Source organism: Oryctolagus cuniculus, chromosome 4, assembly GCF_964237555.1.
Source record: "Oryctolagus cuniculus chromosome 4, mOryCun1.1, whole genome shotgun sequence".
NCBI classification, from domain to species: domain Eukaryota; kingdom Metazoa; phylum Chordata; class Mammalia; order Lagomorpha; family Leporidae; genus Oryctolagus; species Oryctolagus cuniculus.
Genome location: NC_091435.1, coordinates 159,129,463 through 159,152,019, shown reverse-complemented (window position 1 = coordinate 159,152,019; position 22,557 = coordinate 159,129,463). Strand labels below are relative to the sequence as shown.

The window sequence follows — 22,557 nt, the reverse complement described above, 5'->3', positions numbered from 1 at the left end:
GGGATGGTTGCACAACTTTGTGAATAGTGCACACTAAATACCTCTGAACTGCATATTTCAAAGGGTGGATTTTATGGTATTTGAATTGTATTTCAACAACAAAAAAAAACTGACAGAAATCTGAGCTCCATTTCTAGAAAATGCGGCAAAAGCTACATGCTCCTCATAACTCAGCTGTTCCATAACTGACCACTACATTACAGTATCATTATTTAAGTTCAAGATAGGATCTTAAACTAGTAAGAAAATGTTAAATGCAGTACACTCTGTTTTAGAGGAGAGGGAAATGTAAAATTCATTTTAGAAGCACTTTTAGATGATAAAATATAAAAATTATAAATTTGAAAGCATTCATTTTAGCTGTTCAACAAATTTATCCTTGAAAATCATTTCAACTTCCAAAAAGACACAACTGGATAATTTTTCCACCTTACTGAAAATATGTTCTTTGTCTAACTACTTTATTAATCCTATGTATCAGCTTTTAAAAACAGCCTTTCCTTCTGAAGTTGTATTAGGGGAAAATCCAATATACCCTTCAGGGTTTAGCTTGGAACCACCTAACCATTTCAGGTCCCAATTATTTTTTCCTTTTAACTTCTACCCCACAGAAGGTCTGCTCCAGACATTATAAAACTCTTGATATTTGCAAGCTGCTTTAGTGTTCTAGGAACTTTAATAAACATTACCATATTTGATCCTATAGTGTAGGTGAGATAAATTCAGTTTAAAAAAAAAAAAAACCTTGCTCAATTTCACAGTGGCAAATCTTACATGAGCACTAAAACTCAGAGCTACTGACTCCAAAGAGCACAAAATGCTATGTAGATTTTTGGTAAATAAATGATCATGACTGCTAGATGAAGTACATTGATCATACTGCACCATCCTTCCTTTACATGCTTCCCAGTGTTTTTCTCTATTTTATTTGAGTCAGTCTCTTTTCAGAAGCCGTATCTGATACTCCATGTGCCACAGCACTGAATACTGATGGTGGTGGGCCCTACTGAGAGATATAAGGCCTATACAATTCACATGCCTCTAGAAATGAAGTATCTCCTTTTGAGTATAATTACTGTTTAAAACTAGAGATTACATTTTAAAGGGGAAAATTTTAGCTGATAATGAAAACAACTCCAATTAATGAGTGCATAAAAACCAGCAAGTTAATCTGATGATGTCAATGTAATATCCTAATGAATTTTCTCATCATCTTCCTTCTACTCCTGTGAGCCCAGGTGATGAGACTTCCACATACAGAGGAAAACACAAAACCCTTATCAAAAGATACTGACAATCGAGCCATCCAGGGTCACATATAAGTAACATCGTACCTACGTGTATGCTTACTTTGTCAGAGAAAAATAAAGCATAAAAAAGTTCTCTTAGTAACTGCGTAAAAAATGTATGTGCCTTTTACATACAATATACCATACTAGATAATAATACAACATATCATACTGCCTTCATTATCCTCAAAACAAATGAAGAAAGTAGACACGTGCAAGCCTTATAAACGAGATCAGCTTCCACAATGAACAATCATTGAGTCTTATGTGCAGCCAGTCCTCTGAATGCTTTACATATGTGAACTCAAATAACCCTCACACAACTTCATGTGATTTTACCAATGAAAAAACTGAGGCCCAGAGTTGTGTAACTAGACCAAGAGTAATCTCTTGCACAGTATAAGCGGTAACCTAGGCAATCCCTCCACAAGAAACCACTGTGCAATACTTCTTCAACTCAAAGTTGCAGTGCTGTGGGTACACTAAGAGAAGAAAAAATTGTAGGATGGATGTGATCTGACTAGACCTTGAAGTCCAAATGGAAGAGATGCACATATGTAAAGAAAGGCTTTCCATCTTTGCTGCTCCTATTCAGCCTCTGTATACACAGGACACAGGCATGTGTCATGATGTACACAGACACTATCAACACTCACAGGAAATGTGTGAGAGCATACTTAGGCCAACCCTGGCTCCAAGGGTAACCTTTGCTGTTCTCAAGAAGTAACACTTTGACAGCTCTTTCTCAGTGGCAAAAATGAAAAAGAGTGTTGTATTGACCATACTTAATTGTGTGTTCCAAGAGATGGAAGCTAGACATATATAAACTGACATGCTATTAGCAATGATCCTTCCCTAGTGAGAAACACAGGAGAGTAAGACAAAGACAACAAATAATGAAATATGCATCGTCAATTGTGCTCAGTTTATAGGGGAAAAAAGGGACCATGAGTTCCCAAAAGCATTCCTCAGCCTGTCAGTCTGACTGGGCAACATCCAAGCAGGCAGAACAGTGCCTCCCAGGGGAAAAGCCTCCCCTCCTGAGTCTAATTACGCAGTCTAGCTGAACAGCTAATATGGATAATCTTGGAAAATTACAAAAGAAATTACTCTTGAAATCTCAATGTACGTAGATGGTTTCCATTTACTTAATACTTTCCCAGTGAGAAGAGTAATTACCATTTTATTTTTTTATTCACTTGGAAATTTCATTCATGATCAATTTTAGATGTTCTAAGAACTGGGTACTCTTTCTCTCGACTTCAAAGTAGATCCCACACTAAAACTCATCACGTGTATGTTTTCTTCACAGGAATCATGTCTACTCCACCATCACCCCCCAGTAAAGACAGTTTCTTTGTTTTAGTTTGAAACAAGTCATAACCTGTCTCAACAACTGAAACATAAACTCCACAAAGGCTAGACATCCCCTTCGTCTTGTTCATAACCGCACCCTTAGTATCCAAAATAGTGCCCATCACAGACTGGCCGTTAGGAATATTTGTTTAATGTCAAATGATTTTTAATCTCAAAATATATCTTATTCAGCTTATCTCATTATTCATTTAAACTAGAACTGCAGGCAGCTGTCTTCTGAACACATTAGCACCTCACACATTCTTTCAAGAATACAATTTTATTTTTGCCTTTTCCCAAGCCCCCAATATCATTTGGACTATCCGTGGGCTTTCCTATTAATCTCTGACCAGATGCTTTATCAGCCATGAGGGCTATTCTTATCCCTGTGACAACTTTTACCTCTTAACAGCATGGCAAAATGCATTTTTGGCTCCCTCCTACCTTACTTCCAGCTTCATTCTAATAAGCACTTAGAAAGAGAAACCCTAAGCCCTTAGAATCAGTAGGGCAATAGACTCTCTCCTGCTTTCCAAGACTCCTATAGACTGTGGGGCATCAATCCCACATCCGGACTATGTTTAATTTATAAATTTAAATGTTATAAACACATAAATATCATTTTAAACCTACTTAATCTCTTATCTCAAAAAGTACTTACTAAAATACAGGCTCTACTTAGTCAAAACTCTCCAGGGACCGGCGTTGTAGCACAGGGGCTTAAACCGCTGCTTGCAACACTAGCACCCGCATCAGAGTACAGATTAAAGGCTTCACAGCTCTGCTTGTGGCCCAGCCCGCTGCTTCTGCGCCTTGGAAGGCAGTGGAGGACGGCCCAAGAGCTTAGGCTCCTGCCACCCATATAGGAGACTTGGATGGAGCTCCTGGCTCGGCTCCCACCTTGTCCAGCCCCGACTTTTGCACGTGTCTTTAACTGGCTGATCACAAAGCTATATTTAATTTGGTCATGTCTGACTCCAAACACCTCACGTAAAATGATGGCAAACAAGGAATGAAAGAATATTTCAAGCATGGGAATACAATGACATCAGAAGCCATGTGCAGCTGTATTTTTCTGTACAGAGATTCTGTCAGCAACCAACCCACTTATCCATACCTCAATGAGCTCAAAAACTAAAAGGACTGCTAAACAGCTTTCACCTACTTGAAAGGTGGATACATCTGGCCCATACATAATTCAAGGAGACAAGAGACTCAATTTCAGATAACCACACAATTTTGACAAACATTTATTAGATGTTTTATAACATCTATATTTACACACTTGATAGAAGCTATTTAAACCCTGAATTTAGTATTTAAAACATGTTACTCATTATAATATATTCAGAATACCATCTGAGACTCATATTCCATGAATACAGTTTTAAGTACTATTTATTTTCACTTGCAGTGAATTATTAATTTCTCATTAATGCTAATAATCAAGAAAATAGTCTGCTACCTAAATATTGGAGGCTACTTCTAATGTTGTCTTTGGGGTCCACTTTACTCTTTAGGCAACTCTAACTTATAATGAAGCTCTTTTGATACTATAATAACTAAACATACTTGAAGATAGTCCAAGCCATTTGAAGAGTCCCAGAAGTGCTTATAGCCACTCAAATTTAGAGTAAAATGCACAAAGTTTGTTTAAATAGATTAACAAATCTATGATGATACAAAATATCTATTAAATGAATTCTAAAAATATCTAAAGTATTTGATACCAATGCAACAGTATAATAAATTTAGGGTATTTTTTTGCCTCATCTTAAAATATAAATTTGTGTGTCCTTTTCCCTTACTTCAAATCCTAACCAATTGCAAGTCAGATCATAACACTACTTAGTATCATTTATAAGCAAAGCTATTATAGTAAGACAAGAGCTTGGGTAAGAAAGCAAATCTTTCAACCTTAAGCTGGAGAATTAATAGTTAATCAGAAATAAATAATACTACACTTGTCTAATCTCGTCCCATCTTAAGAAGGCCAATTCTCAAAACCTTTCAGTTCTACTTTCTCATTCATTTTCATTCTAGACCATCTCTCCCTGTTCCTACAAGCTCAGGCTAGTGTCATTCCCTCCTGCAGATCCCTTGTTCCCTACTTGGCCCCCTAGTCTCAAAAGCTGCACCTGCTGGGCTCCGTTTGCCTAAGTTGAGCCTGACACCAAAATGTCAATTGTTTAAAGCAATGCACAGCTGTGTCATTCGTTAGAAACTGCCCGTGCTCAGCTAAGCAAAGATTTCCCTTCAGCACTTGCAGCTGAATCTGTCACCTTCTTCCAGTTCATCATTTACATGCAGCTCTCAGGTTGCTCTGCTCCTATATACCAGGTCACAGGATTATTACTGCCCTGATGTAGACATGTTGGTCATTTTTTCCTAGAACTGAAATGTCTCTTAATCAGTAAGATTATAAATCAAACTTGATAACAAGTATGTGTAAAGAGTGGTGGTTTCTTTATTCTGTCACTTGATATCTTTAAAATTTTTGAGTTCTTTTTTAATTCTAAGATTTCAGGCTCACAGATAATGTATGTCAGTAAAAACACATCCCATATAAACCATACTTCTTCATTAACATTTACTCGATTTCTAACAATGCAAGTAATATTTTTTCCAAGACTAAAAAAAGGAGGGGAAGATCATGAGAGTTCTGAGCAGTCTGTTAGTCTGATACACTTAAAGGCAACTATAATGACCAAAACAATGTTCAACATTGTTCATTATATAAATAACTCAATTTATATTAACATTTAATTACTGATAAAATGCTTACTTCTTGACAGTGTCAGGTAAGTGGAGTTTACAATAACAACATGTAGTAACTAGGACCTATCCAGCCGGAGGGTTCCAATTACATCCCCGTCCTCACACCGAACTCGGATTTCCTCACGTCCTGCACGAAGATCCTCCTTGTCCTACAAATTTTAAAGTTTTCAGTAAAATACGAAGTTAAAGACTCACTCACAACTCAGATCTGAAACTGCGAGCGAATAAGCAGGGTGCTGTAAGTGGTCAATAAGCTGTATAAATTACCCATCATGGGCTCTAAGAGGGCAGAGAGGAGCCTGTGTGGAAAGAGCACAATGCAGCTAAAATACGCTCACTTGCCTAGGGACCAGCAGCTGGGAAACAGCCACTCAAGGACTCCATCCCATCTGACACATGAAAACCCTTCTGAAGGAAGCAACAGACTCAACTTTAATTCCTCCAGAGGTAGGCACTTATACCTTCAAAGTCGCCCATTATTTCTCTGGATTAATGAGCCTTTTTATCAAGTAGAAAATGGTTTCCCTCTAACTTTATGATAGCAGTGCTAGTTCTGCTCCCTAAAAAATCACACAGAGTAAATTTAATCTCTCCTCCATTTCCTGGCTCTGAAAACAGTTAAACCCAATCAAACACCGTTTAACACAGTTACCACAGCACCTCACCTCTCCAGGTGAAGTAACGCCAGTGCTTTCCAGGACTTGTCTTGTTTTGTTTTAAGGCAGACAGAATGACAGGAAGAGATCTTCCATTACCTTGTTCACTCCCTCAGATGCCCCTAACAGCCAAGGACTGGGACAGGCTGAGGCCAGAGCCCAGAACTTGATCTGAGTCTCCAAAGTGCTTGGGCAGGGGCTGACATACTTGAGGCATCACTGCTGCTCCCCAGGGTGCATTAGCAGGAAGCTAGAATCAGAAGTGGAGCTGGGACTTGGACGCAAACACACTGATACAGGATGCACATGTCCCAAGTGGCATCTTAATCGCTATGCCAAATGCCTTTCCCTCCAATTATTTTTAAATACACATACCTCATAGTATTGGGCAAGAATTCCCAATTTTCCCTATTTTTATGAGTTGCATCTGACTTATCTAAGTGCTTAGAATGTACTCATTCTATTGATTAAATAAACACACACTGAACTGTCCGCACTGAATGCTGGTGTTGGCATTGTCGTTGAACTGTATGTCCCTGGGAAAGCCCCACTTTCCTCCAGGGTGGACAGAATGCTAGACCATAAGCCCTCTGGTCTCAATCACCTCTGAGTCTGTATGAAAACAATGAATTGTAGTATCGTTTTCATTCCATGCAAAAATTTAAAATAAAAACTTGGTCAATTAATGCTTCATAACAGGGGTGGGGAATGTCTGGCTCACAGGCTGCATAAGTCCCACAATCATTTGGTCTTGCCCTGCTAAGGCAACTGCTGGCAGGAATTGAACTTCAATAAATGTATAGCAGGGTAACATTCAAGCTGATCATTTTGTATGGCCCACAAATGATGTTATAAATATCCAAATGGCCCTTGGCAGAGAAAAGGATCCCCACCCCAGCTGTATTATATTAATAAAGATTTTTCCCACATGTAAGGCACTGTTTGATACTCTAAGAAATAATAATACTTAAGCATATCAGACTTAAACATTGAATTGGGAGGAAGACAGATGCAAAAGTCATTCTGTAGGATCTAGTTATGTAAGTACGGACATGCGTATATATGTACATACTCATGTAGAATAAATAACCAAAGGCACCATCAAAAAAGGTCAAAATAGGTGTGGACAAGTGGAGCAGAGGTTAGGATTTCACTTGTGATGCCCACTTATAATATCAAGGTTCCTAGGTTCGAGGCCCAGCTCTGCTCTTGCCTGTAGTCTCCTGCTATGCTGGGAGACAGTGGTGATGGCTCCAGTAGTTGGGTTCCTGCTACTCATGCCAGAGACCTGAACAGAATTCCTGACTCCAGGCTTTGGCCTAGCCCAGCTTCATTAGCTGCGGGCTATTTGGAGAGCAGATCACTAGTGCTCTTACCAGCTCACTCTCTCTGTCTTTCGAATAAAAATAAACAAATTAAAAAAAAAAAAAAAAGATGGTCAAAATAACCTAATAATTGAATGTTAACTGATATTTAAATATCAGTGTATGTTTAAACTTAAAAAGTTATTTTCCTGTGAGGCAGGCATTGTGGTGCAATGGGTTAGGCCATCACTAAAGACACCCCCATCCCTCACTGCAACGTCCAGGATCAAATCCCGCCCATCTTCTGACCCAGCTTCCTGCTAGTGCGTCTGGGAGGAAGAAGATGATGGCCCAAGTCCCTGGGTTCCTGTCGTTGACATGGAAAAACAGATGGAGTTCTGGCTCCTGGTTACAACCTGACCCAACCTTGCTGGTATAAGCATTTGTAGAGTGAACCACCAGATGGAGGATCCCTTTCTGTCACTCTGGTTTCAAATAAATAAATGTTTTCTGAGCTATTTTTCCAGGTCTGTGCCGTTCCATACAGTACTTAGCAGTCACACATGGTTGTGCAAATGCAAATGAAAAGTTCAGTTACTCAGCTGGACTAGACACCTTTCCAGCACTCAACGGCCACACACTCACGTGGCCAGTGGCTGCTGTGCTGAGCGGCGCAGGCACAGAACGCTTCCACAGAAGAAAACGGGCTAGGCTGTTCTATACTACTGTTCTGTATCAGTTCACAAATGGCAACAGCATGGCAAGGCCTCAGAACACTTGAGCTCTGAAGTCAGAAGCGACAAAGTTGAAATCCTAGTTCTGCTGCTTACTCACTGTGTGACCCGGGGGTGAGTCACTAAACCTCTGCAAGCCTGCCTTCCCATCTATAAAACGCTGTGTAGAACTAGCAGCTACCTCAAGGATAGTCAGGAAAATGAAATCAGATAATGCTGGTAAATGCACTTAGCATACTGCCTCAGATACTGGGAGCCCTCCCACAGCTGATAGCTCCCTACTACAATTAATTGTCTTCACTCATAGATTTAGTCAATGTCAACTGAATGCTAAGATCTGAAATACGGGGGAATAAAGCAAGAGCTCCTGCCCAAGTGAATCAAGAGTTCAATGTGAGGCATCAGTAGAACTGACAACAGCGAGGACAGAAGATGTTAAACGGAAATCCTGATGTGGTATGAGGGCCATTTGGAACTTCTGGCCATTTGTACCATGACTACACCTCCTCTTACAAGACACTATACAGATAGTCTACCTATTGTGTATTAGACTAGAAAATGAATTTTGGCTTATGGCTTTACCTGATTCTATTGTACATTTTAGAATAATGTGCTGCTTCTACCAAAGATAGATATACCTTTAAAAGACTCCCACTGCTGGCCCCGTGGCTTAGAGGGTAAAGCCGCTGCCTGCGACACCAGCATGCCCATATGGGCACATCCTGGCTGCTCCACTTCCAATCTAGCTCCCTGCTAATGGCCTGGGAAAAGCAGCAGAAGGTGCCCCAAGTGTTCTGAGGCACTGCTATCCACATGAAGACCCAGATGAAGCTCCTGGCTCCTGACTTCAACCTGCCCCAGCAACAGCTGCTGCAGCCCTCTAAGGAGTGAACCAGCAGGTGCAGGATGGAGGATCTCTGTCTGCTCCCTCTCTCTCTGTAGCACTAACTTTCAAATCAATAACTAAATCTGCAAAAATAATGAAATAAAAAATAAAAGCATCCCATTAAGTCCCTAAGGTATGTACACCCTGTTAGACAATTCTAAACAAACATTTAAAACACAGTCCAAAAAGCAAATGGAAAAATCAAAATTTGCATGGTTCTAAAAATAAAGTAACAAAAGTTTGAATAGTCATTCAATAATGCTTCATTTACAAAAAAATATTTAGATTGATAAATGTAGTAATCACTGAAATTATTTTGATATACAAAAGAATAGTTTTCAGGGTATCTTAAATGCTAAAACAGCTATGAGAATGAAAATATTAACATGTTAGAGAGTAATATAATCTTTCTATCAAAAGAGCTTAGGTAATAAATCCAAAATAATAACCAGTTATAAAGCTGGGCAAACAAAACGATAAAACTTTCTGCTGTCTTATAAAATATAATCCCAGTGTGATCATTTAATACCTTTCCAGACACTATCTTGTAACGTTCCTAAAGTTGTAAAGAACAGGAAAAAAAAAACCAAAACATTGAAAGATCACAACTAATGGGCACTAAACTTAATCATTCAACATTTTCTTTTATTAGCAAACAAATATTTTTAAATCTATGGTTAAAGACAAACAAATAACATTCTGAAGCAGAAAGCAAAAAATTTTTGATAGTTTTATTGGAGTCATTATGACTTCCCTTGCTACAGTTTTGAAGTAAAGGTACATGATAGTAAATAATTCCACATAAAGTTCCCCCATTTGAACTAACAAGTATCCAGCCAGTGAACCCTATGTTGGTTGTGCTGAGGTGAAAAGTCAGTCTTAAGGTAAAGACAAAAAGAAAACTATATACATACTCTTGACATCAATAAAAGGAAGCCCAACTTAAAAATCATGAAAGAAGGTATAAAATAAGAATATAAACAAGCTTGAAACTCAGAATCCTAAACTACCAATAGAATATAAGGTGTCACCATGCTTTCTCTCATTCTCTATCACACTGGACACAAACCCCAACCTTGAAGCTATCCAACCTGCAGTTGCTATTCCAAACAAGTCTCCTTAACTGTGCTATTCACTCTGTGCATGTCAATATTTAGTATATGTGCTGCTGAAGCGAGCACTCAATATTATTTAAATAGTCTTTGTCTTCATAAAGTCTATACAAAAACACTCAAAACCACAGAAACTGAATCAAGAACTCTTGAGGTTAAAAAAAAAATTCCTTGACTATCTGTATCAAAGAAAATTGAGATGGATATGAATCATTCAGCACCCTACATGACACAAGACTCCAAGGTATATTCAAATTTTGTCATATAAATGATTCTTTCTAAATATGCCATCATTCTACTAAATAATTCTTTCTAAATATACACATTCACATAAACTTTAAGCTATACATAGTATATTTATTGGTAACATGCAATGCTCCAGAAAGACCTGATGCTGGCTTACAAAAAATTTTGTGGCATTAAATAACAAAATGAAGGAAGGGATATAAAAAGAGGAAAAGGGATAAGTAAATAAAATGCTACCAAAGACCAAGGTTTCTATTTCTTAAAAAAATCTGTTAATTAATAAAACTGAGGAGCTAAGTGAGGATCTGAGCTTCAAGACAGCCAAACTAGAGGAAGTCTTCTCAATTTTGATATGCAGAGACCACAGAGACAAACAAGTTTCTGCCAACAGTACCACCATTCTCTTCATCTACAGGTACTAAGCACTTGCGTCATTCTTCACTCCTTAACTGTCTCTTAAAAACCACACTATCAACAAATCTGCCAGCTAGAAAACATCTCCAAGTTCCACTCCTTTCTGTCCTCTTTCATCTCTAGGATCACACCATCAGGGCCTCCATTGCTGCCCCCAAGAAACCACTTCCTCAGTAGACTCCATAACTCTGTGTATCTTCCCCTTCACATCCTCTATACTCCATACCTCATCATGCTAATTTCTACGACAAAATTTTCATTCAAAATTATAATTCTATTCTTCTACTCAATACTTAAATCAAATGACAGTGACTAGTAATTTCAACACTTTTCCTAGCTATCCTTTAACAAATCTTAACTCACACATAGTAAGGATAACCTGTTGACCTCTCCGCCCCAAAAAAACTTTACTGTATCTCTTCATGTTTCCGCCTGCACTCATTCTTACCACTCCTATTTCCTTCTACACCTTACCAAATCCTACCCATTCTTCAATGTCCCCAGTTCACTTTATTCCTTTGAGAAGTTTTCCCTAATTGATTTCTCAGCTTAATAAATACCAGAACCCACTTTATTCTCACAGTATGACCTACTTACATGGTTCTCTAAGTATATTTATGTCTTATTAGTTGTAACCAGATCTTCAGGATTAGGAACCACATCTGGATATCTTTTTGTAGTCTACACTTGGCCTAGCATAGAGCTAACATTAAGCCCTCAATAAATACTGAACTGAACTGTAGAGGGAGGTGACCCAGAATCAGGCTGCATAACAGGGAAAAACCAATTTGGCATTAAAACTGCAGACATCTGCAAACATCAAGTTAAGGACTGTCAAATGTAAAGAAATCTTTACCTGGCCATATGCCAATAATAATAACACCAATAAACACACAAATACACAAGGGGATATGATAGAAATCACTATATTTAGAGAATTATTTTTCAAAATGTTCCAGCTAAATACCATATCATGAAATCCAGAAATATAAATCAAGCATAGTACAAATGCTATTTCAGACTGCTTTACATGTTGATTTTTTTATGGTTTTTTTTTTTTTTCCTTAACCACAAGTAGCTACTCACAAATTTAATTTTAAATGTGTTATCTGGTCACAGGTGGAAAAGTAAAGGATGAAGACCAAAAAACCTGGTTTTAAATCCAAATCAACCATTTTTAAGACTGCAACCCTGAGCAAGTTACTTAACTTTAAGAATCCCACAGAGAGATTGAAAAGACTAAATGACACCCCATATGAAAATCTTCAAAAGCTAAAATGCTATACAAACATTACAATAACAAGAAGAGGAAAATAATTAGGTTTCCACACTGGCAGCTCTTTCTAGAGATCACACCGATTTAAATACTGTTCTCAATTTCTCCCTCAATACTTTCCTGTTCTGTAATACAGTTTCAAAAAATCTAATTCCCACATACATTTTCCTTACATAACATCTGTTCTGTGATCTGAAAAACACACTTCTATTAAATGTCTCAAATCATCAGTAAGGTGAGATAGTGGTTATGCTTAGAGAATGAAGAGTAAACCAATTTGAGGACTCAGACTTTCAAACTCAAAACTTATCAAAAAGCTACAGTAATCAAGACTGTGTTACCAGTATAAGATCAATGGAATAGATTTGGGAGTTCAGCAGTAAATTTCCACATTCATGACCCACTGATTTAAAAAAAAAAAAAAAAAGTTGTATTCATTTTATTTGAAAGGCAGAGTTACAAAGAAAGGGACACACACACACACACACACACACACACAGAATCTTCTCTCCACTGGTTCACTCCCCGAAATGGCTGCAACAACCAGGACATGGCCAGGCCAAAGGATCCAGGGGCCTTATCCAGGTCTCCCACAGGGGTGGCAGGGGCCCATCTTCCACTGCTTTCCCAGGTGCACCAGCAGGGAGCTGGATTCAAAGTAGAGCAGCTGGGACTCCAACCAGCACTCATATGAGACTCTGGTGTAGCAGGTGACGGCCTAACCTGCCATGCCACAAGGCTGGCCCTGATGACCTACTGATTTTCAGCAAGGGTTATCAAGATAATTCACTGGGGAAAATAGTTTTTTTCAACACACAGTTCTCTATAAGACAAAAAAAAAAAAAAAGGCAGATGGACTCTCATACCACATAAAAATTAATTTAAAAATAATCAGGGATTTAAATATAAAAGCAAAAACTGTAAACTTCTACGAAGAAAAATACAGGCATAAATCTTTGTGGCCTTCAATTAAACAAGTTTATTAGATATGACCCCTATACACAAGCCACAAAAGAAATCAGATTTCATCAAAAATAAAAAGTTTTGTACTGGGGGCTGGTTTTATGGTACAGTGGGTTAAGCCACTGCCTGCAATGCCAGCATGCTATATGAGTACTGGTTTGAGTCCCAGCAGCTCCACTTCCAACTCAACTCCCAGCTAATGTGCCTGGGAAGGTAGTGAAAGATGGCCCAATTCTTGGGACCCTGCCAGCCATGGAGAGACCCAGATTGAGTTCTATGCTTCAAAAGCCAAGAAAGTTAAAAAAATTTCACAGGAGAAAATATTTGCAAATTGTTAATCCGATATATAAGACTTAAATCCAAAATACATAAAGAACTCTTACAACAACAACCAAAAAAATAATAGGAAAAGAATTTAAAATACATTTCTTCAAAGAAAATATACAATTGGCCAACATATGATAATCATCATTATCTATCAGAGCAACATAAATCAAAAGCCACAATGAAATACTACTTCATGTTTACTAAAATGGCTGTCAAAAAGATGGACAATAACACTGTGGACAATTACCAACACTGTAGAGAAACTGGAACCCTCACACAGTACTGTTAAGAAAGTAAAATAACGTAGTCACTTTGGAATACAGGATGGCAGGTCCCCCAAATGTTAAACAGCAACTTGGAATAAGTGACCCAGCAATTCTACTCTTAATTAGGTATATACCCAAGAAAAATAAAACCAAATAAATATCCAAAAACTTGCACTCCAATGTTCATAGCATCATTATTCATAATAGCCAGAAAGTAGAAATAACCTAATTGTCCATAAAGTGTTGAGTGGATAACCTGTGGTATATCCACAAAAATGCAGTATTTTTTGGCAACAAGTAGGAATAAAGTATGATACATGCTGCAACATTCATGAACCTTAGAAACAGAATACTTTATAAAAGCAGCCAGTCTCTCTCACATACAAAATTACTATATGATCCCATTTATAGCCAATGTTCAGATAAGGCAAATTTCCAAGATAGAAAGTGAACTGCTGCATGGAGATGAGGGCAGAGAAGTTTGGGGCAAAATGGAGAAGAGTCAAGCACTAAAAGGCATACTGTATCTTTTTAGATTAGTCAAATGTTGCAAAATTGTGAAGACTGCACAACTCTGTGATTATACTAAAAACCTAAGTAAAGTGGATTTTGTACTGTGTATCTCAAAAAGCTTCTTCTTGACAAAGAAGAAGAAAAGCAGAGCCAGTGTTCAATAGCAGACCCTTGAAACACTTAAAAATGAAAAGTACAAACTGCTAGTGTAATTTAAGGATATTTTTTATTCTTCTCCTCCTTTTAGTTGCTCAATTACTACATCAAAAATCAAAATCCAAATGTCATTATACCGTAGCCTCTACCTTCAAAAAGTAGTAAGGATCCTCTATTGTTCCCATACTTACTTACCTAAATTTTAGCAGTGTCAGATCATATTAGAACTTGAACTTAGCTTCTTTGCTAAACAGAACAAGTTATCCTCTAGATGACAAAAATTTTAATTTTTATTTAGAGATTAGCCCATTTGCTACCAGTTTTTCACTAACACAAAGGAAATATAAATGAACACACTGGCATTCACTGATTTAAGATTTGTGCTTTTGATAACTTTTGAAGAACTGTGAAAGCCACAACATGCAGGCATATATAAGGGGCATCAATTCTAACTGTCATGAGCTCTGTAAGAATATAGCATGAATTTTACTTACTTCATCTGGCTAAGCTGGTGTGCTAAAGTAAGGAGCAATTGTACCCAACAGCCCAGCCACCACAATCTCTGCTAGTAATATGAAAACATTTATGGTTCTGCAGAGACCTCAGGATAGAGTCCTTACAAATGTCATGGGTCAGTTATGTTATACAACAGAAGAGCTGAAGCCAAGCAAAAATACATTCTACTATTTCTAGGAAATCTTCTAAGTATATACAAAATTTCACTCCAATAGTGTATATTTTCTGTACCTAGGGGTTTACAGACACTATGACTTTTTAAATAGAAATTATTAACACTTGGTCTGTAAACCAAAATGTAGAAAAACACCATTAAGAAAATTTTAATCCAGCTTCAAAAATAAAACTGTATTATTGCATTTTTATCTCATTCAAGGACAACAAAAAGGAAAACTGAAAGATGTACAAGCATGCATTTCCTATAAGAACATATAATTTAATCTATGAAATCATTTGTAGATATGCTTTCAAAACATTTTTTATTCAAAATCTGAAAAAAAATTAATGAAAACTATCATAGAGTAACTTCCTCTAAAAATGCCTTACATAAACATATCTATCTACATTGAATGATGCAATTCAGGGAGATTTTATATTACCAATATAATTCAAATGACAGATTTACACAATACGTAAATACATGGTTCATTTTGATTACACGAGTTGCTTAATCAGGCTCCACTTAAGAGATGCACCGAAATTCAGAGGTCCCATTTCTAAACTGATAGACACACAGAACTGGATGGTACTAGTCTGTTAAGGTTCCAGAAAATAGGATAAACCACATTCTAAGTGGAATGAGAAACACCCCCACCCCCCACAGCTAACCAATAAATTAAATCCTCCATTCTGCCTGTCTAACCAGGTAAACCCACAGATGTTTCCTCACACATAATCTTTAGCTGTGATAGCTAAGAAACCAAAAAAGGCAGGGTTCTAAGAGACATGTGTTCTGGAAGAGGCAAAGGGAGAACGAAGGGAATGATTGCTTCTGAACTCAGATATGATTTGCTAAGGAAGGGACTCTGGCTTGTTCTATTTGGAAGGTAGCTTTAGTTTGCTCATTTTTGCAAATAATTCATTAGAGCCATCAGGAAGGCAGCACAAAACTTTTAAAACCAACCACAAAAGCACTAAGTATTAGCTTCGGTCAAAAATAAGCCAAACTACAATTATACTCTAACTTGTCTTTCTGAAGATAATAACCACATTTTCACTGAAATATAAGGGCAGATTTACTATAAACCACATAGAAATATTTGACACCAAACAATCCAAAGACCACAGTAATCCACTTAACAAGTACACCAAACATTTTGGTGAAGTAGCACAGGCACACAGGAAATGTAAAACTAATCACCACTTACCAATCAACCATAGCACAGAGGATCCTCTGCTTGCCAAGGAAGCACTGTATAAAGGTAAATGATCTTTCTCTCTGCCTGACCCAGTCCAAGCAACTATTTTAGGATCAACAAAAGGAGCCAAAGCCACTGTACTGCAGACTTAACTTGTAAGGCACAGTTAGTGGCTGCCCAATCTTCAAACCACAGGGGGATTTCCTTGCAAACTCCCATAAGCCAGGAAATCAACTGAACTACATATCTTTCCTAAAACTGTCTGAAAGGTTTATTACGTGTGATTTCTACATTTAAAAATGAAGAACTATTATACACATTTAGCTTTATCTATAAAGAACCTACGTTTGAATCAGTAATGGTATCATTATTTAATACGGTTCAATGAAAAAGTAAACCTCCAAACTGCAGATGACACTATACTTAAGCTTTTTTACTTTAAATAGAGTTATGCTTCAATTATTTCTTTATGTAAATAGTAAGCATGATGTAATTCTTTTCCTCGGTCTCCTAAGTTTTCATGCATGTTTACAATATTGGTTCAATGGGAGATGAATTATTATCTATAGTAAGTGAAAGCTAAATCAAATTATTCAATGTATTAGAAAATAAAATACCCAATAGTAAAGTTGAAACAATCTACATCACATTATATGTGGATTTCATTTATCAGAAATGGGCCTCAAACTCATTAAAACAAAGTAATTAGTTTATTTTGCCCAAAATCTGTTGTTATAACTTAGGCAAAGAAGAATAACAATTAAAGTCACATATTTTAAAAATCCAGTTGTCTACATAGCTATAAAAATAATATATAATATATCTTATTTTAAAAAGATTCAGACCATTAAATACTATTCTAAGAATCAAAGGTGATTTTAGATTTAATTCAAACTGGAGTTTTTTCCACAAATCAATCCATTTACGTGACTTGGCCACCAAAAGCTAAGCAACAATCTGCCATCGAAACAGCTTGGATAATAACACGGCCTCAAGTGTGATTAAGTCTTCTGTTATATAGTTTTACCTAACAAAGAAATATTTGTTCTAGTTGAATGAAACATTCCTTGAACATTTTTACTACAAGTTTATATACTATTCATGACTCTTGTGTAAAGAACTGTATTAGACTGACCGCAACATAATAAACTTCATTAGAATTTTTCCTACACGAAACAGTTTTAAACTAGCCAAATATCAATATAATGATCTGCAAAATGTTTACTTTTTAATATTTATAGTTTCATTTTTTCACATTAAAATGAGGTCAGCAAAACCAGAAATCACACCAAACAATAAATTCTACTTCCAATCAATGTTGGAAACATTTTCACTTAATCTGCCTTCTCCTTCAACATAAGACATCAATTTAAATTATAAAAGTTCCATGTTGGCCTGGTTCCAGCACTAACCTAACATCAAAACCAAAATAAATGCCTTAAAAAGTCAGTCATCTTCCAAATACTGAAACAGACCCAAGATACAACGTAAGACAGAAAGCTATTTTTCTCTTCTTCCTCTATGTACTTGTACAACATTAACCATCTCCAAGCAAGCACCTGGTTTCCTCTCAGTAAGCACCATCCAGAAAATAGGGGGGCACGTATTTATAAAAGGTGTGTTTTATATTTAAGATAGCCTCAGAACATGCATTCTCAGTTACAATCAACAGTCATGAAAAATACCATAAACCAAGAAGACGTACTGTTTAATGTTCCTTTTAAAAAATCTATTTCCAACAAAACAACAACTGAATAGTGATCAAACAGCAAGTATTTTAACCACATTATTATTTCATAATTTAAAAATCATTTAAGGCCCTAACACTTATGCCCGAAAAAAAATTCTATTTGTTACCCTGTCGTTTTATCATGTTGTTACTGCATTACACTACTTTGGGCAACTCCATTCTACCATCACAAACACAGTTACTGAATACTCTGTTTCTGCACAGAGACAACAAATACTGTCTTCCACAGTTAAGTCTAAACTACAGTGAGGGTTTTACTGATTGAGCAGACTACCATAACAGTTTCACATCACACCAAGAGTTCAACCACACCGCAAAAGATACATTAAAATCCTTAAGTACTTACCTACAGTTGGGAGGAGGGTCCAATGTAATTTCTGCAAGTTCCTTCTGAATTCTTTAAAATAAAAACAAAGAACATTATATTAAAATGTCTGTGCTCTTAATATGAAAAAAAAATCTCTCCCTCCCCCTAGCGCTCTCTTTCTTATCTGAGAGGCAGAGAGAATGTGAAGAAAGAGCTGAGTATCAAACCCAGGTACTCTGATGTGGGATGTGGGCATCTTGACTGCTAAGTCAAATGTCCACCTCATTTCATGTAGCTGTTATACTTTAATGGTACTATTTCCTTTTGTGCATTTTTAAACTTGAAATACTAATACAATATACAGCAGCACAGTTTTTAAAATGGTAAATAGGAAGCTTCTGCAACACTATAGATTATTCTAACTCCTGATTTTTACTAGACAATCCTCAACTAGGATGGAAAACTGATAAGAAGTTAAATGCAAACTGATCCAATCAATTGATAATAGTTTCAGGAATGAATTCCCAGAACTACTTTATCAAAATACACAAGGGATCCCTGCCTGAAGCCTCTAAGTGACAGGCAAGTTGGGCTTTCACGCTGGACATCATACCCTCCGAGCAAGAGCTATCCTAATATTACAGGAGTAATTACCATCAGGTCATTGCATGAGCTTTATGCAAAGAGGGATAAAAGTTTAAAGTCTGCTTCCTTCCCCATGTGTTATTTTCTACTACATTTTTAACTCTATCCAGAAAGCTATGTGCATATTGAAAGGCAAACAGTGCTATACTCTTTTTTTTTTATTATTATTTTAAAGACTTATTTATTTATTTGAAAGAGTTACACAGAGAGAGAAGGAGAGGCAGAGAGAGAGGTCTTTCCTCCGCTGGTTCACTCCCCAACTGGCTGCAATGGCCAGTGCTGCGCCAATCCAAAGCCAGGAGCCAGGAGCTTCTTCCGGGTCTCCCACATGGGTGCAGGGACCAAAGGTCTTGAGCCATCTTCCACTGCCTTCCCAGGCTGTAGCAGAGAGCTAGATTAGAAGTGGACCAGCCGGGACTCAAACCAGTGCCCTTATGGGATGCCAGCACTGCAGGAGGCAGCTTTACCCTCTATGTCACAGTGCCAGCCACTGCTACACTGTTTTCTAAGACTGTACTTAGCAATCTTGGCCAGCACCATGGCTCAATAGGCTAATCCTCCGCCTGTGGCACCAGCACACCGGGTTCTAGTCCCAGTCGGGGCACCGGATTCTGTCCCGGTTGCCCCTCTTCCAGGCCAGCTCTCTGCTGCAGCCCGGGAGTGCAGTGGAGGATGGCCCAAGTGCTTGGGCCCTGCACCCCATGGGAGACCAGGAGAAGCACCTGGCTCCTGCCTTCAGATCAGCGCCCAAAGGCAAAGGAAGACCTTTCTCTGTCTCTCTTTCTCTCACTGTCCACTCTGCCTGTCAAAAAAAAAAAAAAAAAAAAAAAAAGACTGTACTTAGCAATCTCTTAACTATCATCCGTGCCTCATTAAGCTTAGGCTTTGTTTAAAAAATTCTCAAAACCATTTATTTTCCTTTGCCTTGGTTTTTAAACGAGATTATTAACAGCTGGATGCCTGTCTCTGGTAATTATTATGATAGTATTCTGATGATAACTGACTAAAATATCTTAACAAGACTCTGAATAAAAACATTTATATTCACACAATTTCATTCTATGTCTTTTGAAAACAACAACCAGAGCTACTAGAATAAATAGGACTCCTCCAATAGGAATGGAACGAACTTACTCAGTGTACTGCATGCTACTAATGTGATTTTCACTTCTTTAAACATGTGAGTTAAAGTTGGGGAGGTATTATGAATCAGAGCAAGACTAATAAACTGAAAGCCAAAAAACTTTCATTTTAATTCTGCTATGCCATTAATTGAGTCCTTGGGCAAAAATACCACTTGCACCTGCGCGCACTCGCTTGCGCGCTCTCTCTGTGCCTAACTTGTCTGTCCTATAAAATAAAGACATTAACTAGGACAAACTCTGTATCATTTTTATCTTTAACAAACCTTAATTTCCTTCTAATATGGATTTTATGATGTATTTATATTCATACAAAGTCATATGACCGTAACTAAATGATACACATCTCAAAGATCAGATACAGGAGAACAACTTGTATGGATTTCACACAGAAGTATGAAATGTAGTTCAAAACTGAATGGGTGGGTCCAGGTTAAAGATAGCAAACTGAGCATATACACATTCACCTCCAACCCATTCAGGACCCCAACTGGGAAGGGGGTAGATACAGAAAATGGGAAAGGAAACAAAGAAACAGAGGAGTAGTTACAAAGGATGAGACATTTCAGCGTTATTTCTGCAAGAGAATGATGGGTATAAATCAAACAGGTTGAGAAAGGCATAAGCACGTTGCAGAGTGTATAAACAGTGAAAATTTAAGGGGTTGGGGGGGTGGGAGAGAAATCAGAAACCCACAAGAAAAAATAAAAAGCTGTTAAAAATAAATCATTCATGGGCCGGCACTGCGGTTTAGTAGGCTAATCCTCCGCCTGGTACTGGCATCCCATATGGGCACCAGTTCTAGTCCCTGTTGCTCCTCTTCCCATCCAGCTCTCCGCTATGGCCTGGGAAAGCAGTAGAAGATAGCTCAAGTCCTTGGGCCCCTGCACCCACATGGGAGACCCAGAAGCAGCTCCTGGCTCCTGGCTTTGGATCAGCACAGCTCTGGCTGTTGCAGCCATTTGGGGAGTGAACCAGCAGATGGAAGACCTTTCTCTCTGTCTCTCCCTCTCACTGTCTGTAATTCTACCTCTCAAATAAATAAATAAAATCTTTAAGAAAAAAAAAGAAATCAATCATTCATCAAGTAAGAAGCAAAAATGTAATATAACTTTATCAAGAGAGAAATGTTAAGGGGAAAAGAAAAGAGCTATGATCTATTTTGCCTAAACAGGACTCACTGGGTAGTCCAGGGATTACAACACTGGACTCACAGGAAACCCAATCCTAATATGCTATTTGGTGTAGCATTAAATATTTAGTATAAATAATGTATTGGTCTTTTGTTTATGACAAAAACACAGAAGACTGCAGTTGCACTTCTACAATGTAAATGGTATTAACTTTGAATACAAAAAAATAAAAAATTATTTGTAGCTAATAGAAACAGCTAAAAATAGACCGGGGACAGTAATAAGTAGACAGAATAAAGTATTAATATCCCACTTTGCAAAGTAAGCAATTGGGAAATGCTGCTGAAATTTTAAGCAACAGAGGCTTAAATATATTCTTTAGTATATAAAGATAACCAATAATCTTTTGTAATATCACTATCATTAACTGGAAGGAAGGAAATGGATAAACAAATTAAACACATATTTAAGAGCAGAGGGTCAAAAGATATTATTTTAGTTAACAATTCATCAAATAAGAAATAAGGATATTATTTAGAGATATGCAAAAAATCAACAGAAGGACTAAATCCAAAGATAGCTCAAAGAGTTTGCTTCAAGGAAATGGAATTGGGACTGTTGGGGGCAAGCTGCACAAAAAACTGTTGCTTCCCATCAAAAAAAAGTCTGTATTGCTTGATCTGTTACCAGAAAAATAAATAACTTTCAGAAATTGTTTTTAAACTCAGAGAACTAAAGAACAGGCATTCAAAAGAATATGCTTAAACTGTCAAAGAAAATTATTTTTAACATAAAAGAACTTCTACGGGATTTTCAAAGAACATATCTTGCTTTTTATGCTTATACTGCCCCTTTTGGTTTAAGAAAAAGAAAAATCATACTTTTCTGCTCATGGAATTCTATGACAGAACTTGAACCCCTCCAGATAACTATAATTCCAAATTATATTACTCAATACAAAAGGCAATTTACTGATAAATTCAACAAAACTGAGCAATGGGTCAATATATTAAAATATATTTTGAGACACTATTATCTTAGAATGGTTGTATTTCTCTTGACAGAAGATTACACTAAGAATTGCCATTTAAATTACTGCAAGATGTCCTGCTGTTTTTAACGACAGCAATTCAGTTCTATCTCAAAAGATCATGTTTTGTATTAAGTTTCTTAGGCTCAATGTGTGAAATAAGGAAGGTAGCGATTTCAGGCACTTGTTCCTTATGTTGCAGGAAAATGAAAAAATCATCAATAATTCCCACATGTAGATGATGATCTTAAACGATTAAAAGTGAATTAAACAAATCCCACAGGATTTTCTAAGTAATACTCTTTTATCAGTGTTCATTTAAAAAAGAAGATAACCAGATGGGTGTTTGGCACAGCAGTTAAGACGACTGCTTAGGGCACCTGCAACCCATATTACAGTG

General features: G+C 37.2%; 1 protein-coding gene across 7 annotated transcripts in view; it reads right to left on the bottom strand.

Annotated features, from left to right (window-relative positions):
- The window catches only part of UBE2E2 (ubiquitin conjugating enzyme E2 E2), a 388,098-nt gene that overhangs the window by 353,218 nt on the left and 12,323 nt on the right, over positions 1–22,557 (bottom strand). For 6 of the 7 annotated variants that reach the window (XR_011388222.1, XM_070072852.1, XM_070072853.1 and 3 more), the window contains one exon: positions 18,247–18,297. Coding sequence is in view for 3 of the 7 variants with exons in the window: in XM_070072852.1 (XP_069928953.1) it covers positions 18,247–18,297 (51 nt within the window). In the remaining 4 variants the exon portion in view is untranslated. Of the gene's footprint in view, positions 1–16,159; positions 16,210–18,246; positions 18,298–22,557 lie in introns of those variants that run through there. The other variant, XM_070072855.1, reaches the window with a different exon arrangement.